This window comes from Nyctereutes procyonoides, unplaced genomic scaffold (genome assembly GCF_905146905.1).
Source record: "Nyctereutes procyonoides isolate TBG_1078 unplaced genomic scaffold, NYPRO_anot_genome, whole genome shotgun sequence".
In the NCBI taxonomy this organism is placed as follows: domain Eukaryota; kingdom Metazoa; phylum Chordata; class Mammalia; order Carnivora; family Canidae; genus Nyctereutes; species Nyctereutes procyonoides.
In genome coordinates, this window is record NW_026575133.1 from 5,492,660 (window position 1) to 5,502,261 (window position 9,602).

General features: G+C 41.8%; 1 protein-coding gene across 2 annotated transcripts in view; it reads right to left on the reverse strand.

Moving 5' to 3' along the window:
- Window positions 1-8,610, reverse strand: part of CWF19L1 (CWF19 like cell cycle control factor 1) — a 29,947-nt gene extending 21,337 nt beyond the window's left edge. The window contains exons 1-5 of one of the 2 annotated variants that reach the window (XM_055300320.1): window positions 8,477-8,610; window positions 5,621-5,705; window positions 4,721-4,799; window positions 3,865-3,966; window positions 1,365-1,579 (exon numbers count right to left, since the gene is read on the reverse strand). In XM_055300320.1, coding sequence (XP_055156295.1) covers window positions 1,365-1,579; window positions 3,865-3,966; window positions 4,721-4,799; window positions 5,621-5,705; window positions 8,477-8,499 — 504 coding nt within the window. In that variant the 5' untranslated portion in view covers window positions 8,500-8,610. Of the gene's footprint in view, window positions 1-1,364; window positions 1,580-3,864; window positions 3,967-4,720; window positions 4,800-5,620; window positions 5,706-8,476 lie in introns of those variants that run through there. The other variant, XM_055300321.1, reaches the window with a different exon arrangement.
- Window positions 8,611-9,602: the final 992 nt, after the last annotated feature.

Here is a 9,602-nt window from a genome sequence, read left to right on the forward strand (position 1 = left end):
TCTCTGAAGCCCACAGACTATGCTTCTATAATTTGCTTTGTTGTGTACCTATAGTTCTGACAATACGGACAGTCCTAGTCAATGCAAAAAATAAAAATTAAGAGCTAGCTTTCAGGGCCCCTAGGATCCAGAGATTATTTGGAATGGGACATTCACAGACTTCATGACATAAGCCTGCAATCCTTCATTTTGCCTCAGCCAAGAAAGGTGTAGTTTGTAGAAGGACGCAACCATGCCCTTGTTAAAGTTTGTAACAGGGATCCCTGGGTGGCGCAGCGGTTTGGCGCCTGCCTTTGGCCCAGGGCGCTATCCTGGAGACCTGGGATCGAATCCCACGTCAGGCTCCCGGTGCATGGAGCCTGCTTCTCCCTCTGCCTGTGTCTCTGCCTCTCTCTCTCTCTCTGTATGACTATCGTAAATAAATTTAAAAAAATTAAAAAAAAAAAAGTTTGTAACATAAAATGTCAAAAATACTAGGTTTATTCCTCATCCACCCCTAGCTTTTATTAACAACAAATTATGTGATTTCTCATCCATAATATTATTTTAAGAACTTAAGAGAAGGTATTAGCTGGAGATAAAGAAGTTAGCAAAATTAGTTTTATACCAAGTAAAGCAAGAATTTCTTATGTCCTATGCTTGCTTCCTTTAGGTTTCTGCCGAAGTGCAGGGAATTGGCCTCAAGGTTAGATCTTTATATCACTATCCCTTATTCCATAATAATTCCATTAAAAAAATGTATTTTGAAAGCCAAAAGGCTACAATGTTGAATGGAAGGTAAGAGAAATACAACTGTAGAGCTGCCACTAGCTGTAAATCTTTTCACTAAAAATTAGTGAACCCTCAAAACATATTATGAGGAAGCCTGAAAGAAGACATTTGAAGCAGGGAAAATAATTTAAAGAATCATTCATTTATAATTAAGATTTCAGCAAGCCCATCTGTGAATTGTGCTTTCATAAGATCAACCAGTTTTAAAGTTTTGCTTTGGTCAGTTGATATAGTTTTAAGTATCCTGAAGTAATTTACACAAAATTTCTACTGAAAGGTACTAAGAGCTGAAATACTCAATATAAAGAGCAAAAAGGGGCACCTGGGTGGCTCTATCAGGTAAGCATTTGCCTTTGGCTCAGGTCATGATTCCAGCATCTGGGATCGAGCCCCCAGTTGCGTTGGGCTCCCCACTCAGCAGGAAATCTGTTCCTCCCCCTGCCCCTTCCCCTGCTTGTGCTCTCTCTCACTCTGTGCTGTCTCTCTCAAATAAGTAAATAAAATCTTAAATTTAAAAAAAAAAGAAAAAAAAGTCCCAAATTAAGTTAGTGCAATTTGCTTATAGAAATTCCAACTGAACAAGCACTACTCACAGAAGAATTCCCAAAGTTCCCCACATACTTGGGCCATGGGGATGTGAGCAAGATATCAACTCCCTTAAACTGGGATGTTGAACACAGCATTGTCCTCAGGGAAGATACATCCTTGGGACTAAAACTGTAACCGGGGACCGGCTCATTTAAGGACTCTGTCCCACTGAGGTACACAATCTGCAGCCCCGAGCTTCCAGTGAAGATACCTTTACGACCTGGGTTCAAAAAAAAAAAAAAAAAATGGACAAGTTTTAGTCAAAATTGCAGAACAGAGTATTATAGTGATAAATCTCTCTCCCCATGCCATGAGCCCCCACCTCCCTGCCATTCAGCATGTCTAAATGAGCACAGACTCTTCTAGAGCCTCTCTTCTGTCTGCAGGGACTCAGTGGTGGATGGCTACAACTGTGTTCCCATTCAGGGAGAGTAGCCCTTATGTGGAAGATGCTGGAACCCACAGGCTGGTCTGTTTACCCCAGGTACCTTACAAATGAAAAAAGTTGGGAAACACTGATTAAGAAAAAGCCTTCCTGCCTTCTTGAGAAGACTCTACACGGGTTAAAAGAAACCCAGACACCTGGACTCAGGGAGAGGCAGTGAGGAAAAACGAGCAGCAGTTCTGAGAAAAGTACAGTCTAGAATGCATATGCTCTTCAAGCAGGCAGCAGCGTATGACAGACGGCAAACATGTGGAAAGAGCAACTGGGCAAAACTAAAGACTCTACCCTCTTTTAAATATATTCCTGGCTTGAGCCATTAAACCTACTTCTTCCTGTTGCCTTTAAGACCTAGCTCCATCAACTTTTACCTTCCTTTCACCTACAGAGACTCTTCTCAGTGAGCTCTTTCCACTCAGAGAAGAACAGAGTACTAAACATACTAATGGACATACTAAGCAATAAAGAACCATGCCAATTAACACACAGATCAACTGATAAAGGGAACACACACACTAACTGAAAGAGAAACCGCCTTTTCTTCTGTTTCCAATTTCTCAAAAATGCAGTCCATGCATTCTAAGGGCTTCACTTCTTATCTCCTGAACCCACTGCACTCTGGTTTCCCTCTCCTACCATTCTCATAAAGGTCGTGAATCGCCCTGTAACTGACAATAGTCTCTCCTGGTTTCTGAAACCACTCTCTCTTCATTTAGAGTCTATGAATTTGATAAGATCTTTACCTCCCCCCAACACTGCTCTAATCACTCTTTGCCTACGCCTGGATGAAGAGATACACCCCCACCGCAGAGCTGTGCTTTCCTTCTCATTATATTTCCTCTGAAACCATATGATCCTTCTCACTTTGTTTTTCATCTTTTTGGGACCAACTCCCCAAAGCCTATTCCTCCACATTGACCTTGCTTATATACTCTAGAAAGATCACTTCCAACTATATGTTGGATGATCTCCCAACACTTCAAGCTCACTATCACATGTTCACTATCAAGTTCATTGTTTGCTCCTCCTACTGGATCTCAAAAAATCTCTTTCACAAAAATAACCCAAATACCTCCTTGCTCTTTCCACTACTGGCACTAAAGTCATATGGTAAAATGGCTGCCATAAATATCTACAGTGGCAATCTTAATCCAATCTAATAACTACTGCAAGAACTGGGATAAGTCAGGCCTATGTTAACATCTACAACAGAAGGATTACAATATGTGTATCTCACAGCAATGGTTAAAAACAACAAACAAAAATCTGTCCCTCAATTTTTTGCCTGAAGGAGCCCCATATGTTTGAAGCGAGAGAAGATTGCTTACATAAGGGCCACAGCCAGATGTAGAGAATAAAGGCCAGTAAAGAAATTGTAGAAGCTTTCCAGAGAAGTCAGAGACCAAGAAAGAGGAAATGTGAAGACCAGTGGAGTCATTGTAGAAAAAAATGAGTCGAATAATCCAAGAAGCCATAGCCAGATGGCAGATAAGGCAAAAACAAAAACAAAATCTGACGGTGCTTTTTTAAATGGCCAGATACTAAAAAGAACCACTAAAAGAGATTTGGGTGTAAAAAGGGAACAACTTTAACCTGAAATTAAAAAGTGGCCCAGAACCTAAGGAGGACAAAGGGAGTGAAAAATGTGAGAATCAGGACTAACCACTTGAATTTCCAAAAGCTTAGTGAGACATAGAGCTATATAGCTAGTTAGGAATCTAAAAAGATGTATATATCTAGCAATGTTACATGGTGAGACCACAAACATGGAATTTTTTTTCAACATAATTTATACCTTAAGTACTCCGTATACTACAAATAGTTTATTCCGTGGTTGGCTGCAGGAGTATATATTGGGTTGTGGGAGTACAAGGAGATTGGGAAAAGGAGGGAGAGAATACAGAGGAAAAAATGCTAGAGTCTCAAGGGTAGAGACACAGACTTTGGGAAAGAACCCCATTCTCTGGGCAGTAATGGCAGAAGAATCCAGCCACAAATTTCCCAGGTGACTAATTCCTGAAGATTATTATGTTGGTTACAAACACAAAAAAATATCAACTTACCCAGATAAGTAATGTTTTCAGCTAACTCACACCCATCAGCATCTTGGAAGTATTTTACTGTTTCCTGGTTATTAGCACCCAGCACATATGTCTGAATGGGAGCTAGTGAGAGAAACAGACATGACACCATACAGTTACCAGATCTGCTTTGGAATTTGAGAAATATTTCCCCATAGGAAAAATAATCATCGTAAAAGCAATGAACCTGCAATCCTATTTGTTGAACATGCTGAGCACTTGGGATATCCTATCCAACCTGTGGCCTGACTAATAGTTATCGTTGGTTGATGAAGTGACATCTTAAAGAAGATGGTTACTGTATAATAAGAGAAACATAGACCCTAAAGAGCTTCATAAAAAAGCCACTCAAACTGGAAAAAGGAAAGGACACATATGGTTGCATTTCTTCAATTCCTGCCTACTTAGAAGAGAATGATTTTTCTTTTTTCTTTTTTTTTAAGATTTATTTATTTATTTGAAAGAGACAGAGCATGCATGAGCATGAACGAGGGAAGGGGCAGAGGGAGAGAGAGAATCTCAAGCAAACTCCCCACTGAGCAGAGCTTAAAGTGGAGCTCAATCCCACAACCCTGAGATCATGACCTGAGTTAAAATCAAGAGTTGGACGCTCAACCTACTGAGCCATCCAGGCATCCTGAGAATTATTTTTCTAAACCAAACCCAACCAAATCAAAACATGAACATTTAGATGCATATAAGCATCCTTCCCAGCTCCAGGTGGAGCTCAAAGGGAAATTCTTAAATAATTAATATGTATGAAAAACAACCCAGCAAGAATTATGTAACCTTAAAACCTTGTTAGAAACCATTTGTTAAATAAAAATAATTTCTATACCTTTCTTGATGCCAGTTTTATATTTCTCCCATTCAGCATCTGGAGTGGAGCCAAAGAAATTTCCTACACACAACAGCAGCTAAAATGAGTTTTTTAAACAGATATGAGATTTTTTTAAAATTAAATAGTACATAATTGATATTAACATAATCCAGCTAAATAGCCTACTTAACAGCCTCAAAGTAGGTTTTTTTTTCCTTAATCATTTGCAGAATCTCAATATATAATTCTTCAGCAGCAACTGCAGTAGTTGATCTGATTCTATAAATTACTAAATTTTGGCTCGCTGGCCATTAAACTCAAGCTGGGATGGGGAGGAGGGAGTCAGGGAAAGATGGAGAAATCTACTTCCAAGAATCTGTCTTGAAACACAAAACTTTAAGTACTAAATACCCTGAGACATACAGGGAAAAAAACCACATTCCTGACTGTTGTCTTTACTCCATTTTTTAACCCATGAACAGCTTGTCCCCATACCTAGAATACTCTTCTGTTTCCTGGGGGCTTACATTCTAGTTTGCAACCCTACATAACATTTATATAAGGCTCTTCAGTTTGTGAAGCATTTGCACATGTTATCAGACTTAATCCATACCACACACTCATGAAATACACATGAGGTTCCCAAACCCAGAATCACCTGGGGAGGTTTTGCTCAACTGTTTTCAGTTTTGTGCACAGTAAGAAGGTAACATTCAAATTCAAAAAGTATAAAAAAGTACAGAGGTCTCCCTTTCCCTACCATTCCACAGCTACTAAGTTCCTACGATCACAAAAGGAACTCAGTCTAACAAAAAGGGAAAGTATGCATTCAACTGGGAAAGGAATAAAGTCCAAGCTTTATTTCAGCATGTTTGAGTATAACAGTAAAATTAGATTCAGTAACAGGAAATGTCTTACATCAAAGTTTCCACTTTTCTTCTGAATTACTCGAACTCTATTGAATAAAACATCAAATTTTCCTTCAACATCTCCACATGCCAAGCTGCAAACAAGAGATAAATGTTAAGGGAGTCCAGGAAACATGAATGGCCTCCCGGGCTTGGTACATATTAGTCTTCCCAGATAAGTCCCAGGTATGGGACTCAGTTCCTCTGAGGTACTGGAGTGGTTCAGCACATGTGATCTTGGGGCAGCTCCACCTAAAGGTCACCAAAACTTTCAACTCACCACATCTAAAAGTTAGTTTATCATCTCCTCCAAAATGGAACCAACGTCTTCTCCTCACTTCCCAAGGTTTGTGGATGGCTATTTTGCCAAGTTGGTCTTCAAGAGTCAAAAATCCCCCATCCAGTCATCAAGTCTCATCAATCCCATTTTCCAAACATCTTTCACATTCATTCCACCCTTTTCCTTTCCAATGCCACTATCAATCATCCATTTGACAACCATGTATGGACACCTACAATATGCTAAGGCAATATGCCTGGTACTATGCGAAGAACACATTAGGAGTAAAAAGGAGAAAAATTTAGTTCAAACCTCAAAAAGCTGACAATCAGGAAAGGGGAGACACTCTGATACAAACTTATATGAAGAAGGCTACAATAAGAGGTATGTGTAAGTTAAGTGTTAAGGGGCAGAGACATAAAAAGTAGTAAGAGCTGAGGTTTGTAAGACAGGCTGGCCCTAAGCTGTGAAGTAACTTATTCTATCACCTTATATCTGAGTTTTTATAATTCTGACTTCCATGGTTTTCTATTTCTCATACCATTTATTAATGTCTTTGAACTCATCTTGAAATATTATAGTTCTTATTGTTCTGTCAGTATGCCTTTCTCATGTGTCCATATCACCAAACATTTTCAAGCTGGGTAGTGACATGTTTTAGAAAGTTCATTTTAGTAACAGTGAAAGATGGTCTGGAAGAACCAGTAACTATAAGCAAAAATATTAGAAAAGGGCAATATTAAGTGAAGACAGGAAGGACAGAAATGGATGAAAAATTTTAAATTCTGAACACGTGAACACAAATTGAACTGAGAAGTCAGGCGGGAAATGAGGGAGGGGGAAGAATGGAGGCCACTCCTAGGCAGAGCAATTAGGAGTCCTGTGACATGGCAGAGGCAGAATCAGAGAGAGATCCAATGAATCAGGTACTGGATACAAAGTAGGGAGTATGCTAACATTTATTTCTTCTAAGGCCTACTCTTCTTCCTACACATTAGGAGTAAAAAGGAGAAAGATTTAGTTCAAACCTCAAAAAGCTGACAATCAGGGAAGGGGAGACACTCTGATACAAACTTATATGAAGAAGGCTACAATAAGAGGTATGTGTATATCCTATATAATTATAGCCAACACTTTAATGTTCTTTCCTCAAAAACATTAAGAGAACTCCATTGCCTGCAGAGCTACTATATCCTTCTACAAGTCTTTGATCCTTCGAGTTTCCATAGCAGAAATCTCCCCTATGGTCAGTTTGATCACTGTCTCTGCCATTCCCTAAGGTAGTTACCTTTCCTAAAAGCCCCACCCTACCCACTCTGAATCTAAATTTTTCCCACCCTTCAAGGCCCAACACATCTCTAAAGCTTTCTTGACTGGCTCAGAAAGTCACTTTCTTCTCAAACTTCAGAAACCCAAACAGCATCTCAGAGCAAGCTCTGTAACAAACTACTATGTGTTTTTATTTACCTTCTGAGCACCACCTCTTCTAGGACGCCCTCGAGTCCCTACCAGTCACCAATTACCGGTGCTCCCACAGGAGCCTGCACTTCCTCTATCGTAGTAGTTGTCACATGGAATTAAAATTGTTTCTCGGAGAGCCAGCACCCAGTTTGTATATCCATCTCAAAGTTCACCTCCCCAACTAGGACCTTTCCCAGTGTTTCCTATCCCACTGAAGGGCAGAAACCTAGGATCCCACAGTGCCAACTCCTTCTCACAGCTAAACCATCTCCAAGCCCTGTTAATTTCAACTCCTGCACTTTTCTTCTACCATCACTCTACCTAATCCTAGCTGCCCTCTTCTTTGGCTCTGATCTGTGCTCACACCGCAGCCAGAATCGCTTTCCAAAAAAAAAAAAAAAAAAAAAAAAATTTGATCCTGCCACGGAGTTCTTCGGCATTTCAAGGACTTTAGAATAAAGACAAAAATATTAACCAGGGCTCAATCCTCCCTCTCCTGATTCTTACAATAAGCTCAATACCCCTATTTTATCCCCCCCCCCAAAACCCGGAAGCTTTTCTTCCTGACGTTTATCACCACCATAATTTTACATTCATCTGGATTCTTTGATTGGTATCTGCTCAAGACTCTAAGCTCCGTGAAGGCAGGAACTCCATCTGTGCAACGTCTAGCACAGTGCCTGGCACACTGCGATTGTTTAATAAATATTCAATAGGCGGATGGAGTCTCTTCACTCCAGCGCCTCCTCCTCCCCAAAAAAGTGCGCCTGGGCAGGAGCCCTATCTATCTAGTCTGTTCACAACTGACCAGGGCCCACCAGCGGAGCCCACGGCTAGGAACTGTTGTCAATAAATAAACGGGGGGTGCGGAGACGTGAAGGGGAAATGTGTCAGAGGCCTGAGATGGAGGAGGCCCGACGTTGGGAGCTTCCGCCTCTTCCAGCGTGTGTCGCCGAGGGCCCCCTCTGGGAAGCGAAGACAGACCTGCTCCGGCCAGGCAAAGACCGGGCCTGGGCTCACCAGCCGCTCCCACGCTCCCACCCCCGCCTTTCCCTCCTCCATTCCAGGCGCGAGATAGCCCCCGGCCAGCAGGTCCGCGCGCGCCGCTGGGCTCCGGTCACTCACAGGCGCAGCGGTTTCTGAGCCATTTGTTCCGACAGCCTGGACCAGCACGACCACCAAAAATTGAGACGCTGAAACCACACTCCTCTGAAAAACGCGGCAGCACTACGCTGACGACGCGAGGGCACCCAGCCAATGAGGGTTCGCTGATCTACGGAGAGCGCCGAGGGACAGAAGCCTCTCTGCGGTGGCTTGGCGCTCCAGAGGAACCCAGGAAGGGGAGCGGGAGCGGGAGAGGGAGGGCGAGAGGGAGGGGCGATGACAAAAAAAGGGTTCCAATTATGATTCTTACGGAGCAATTGAAGTTATCGAGCCACGAGAAAGTTTTCGATACAACGTTGGGCCCTAACCTAACCTAAGCTAACCGTATCAGTCCAGCGGGCAAGACAGTCAGACGCCCTGTGCACACGTTTATTTGGTCAGTTTTTAACCCATCCTAAATTTAAAAGAATAATGGTGATCACCTTGACACAGAAAGTGTCAACAGGTTGCCACATTTTCTTCCTCCCTTTCCCTTTCCGTCAAGGTGCACAGCACTTCTCGCTTTATCATTTGAAAGTAAATTGCAGACATCAAGATTACCTCAGCATGCATTTCCTAAGAATAAGGACATCCCCTCCATCACCAAAATACCATTAACACACCCAAGAGAATTAATTAATTCAATAATATCATCCATATGATTAATACATCCGTATTTAAAGTACTCCATTTGTGTGTCCCTCCCCCAATTTCTTTAATATCTGGGACTTGTTTTAATTCAGAATACAATTAAGTTTCTATCTTGTATTCAGTTCCCTCTCTAGTCTGTTTAAATCTACAATGGCCCACGGACCTTTTTGGTTTTGCCTCCATGACACCGGCTTTTTAAAGATTTTTTATTTATTCATGAGAGACAGAGAGGTGGGGGCGGGCAGAGACCTAGGCAAAAGGAAAAGCAAGCTCCATGCAGGGAGCCCGATGCAGAAATCGATCCCGGGACTCCAGTATCACACCCTGGGCCGAAGGCAAGTGCTCAACCGCTGAGCCACCAAGGGATCCCGACGTTGACCTTTTGTGGGAGTTCTGTCCAATTTGTTGTAGGAGACAACAGTATATAAGGAAATGGAAACAAATGGGGCAACAACAG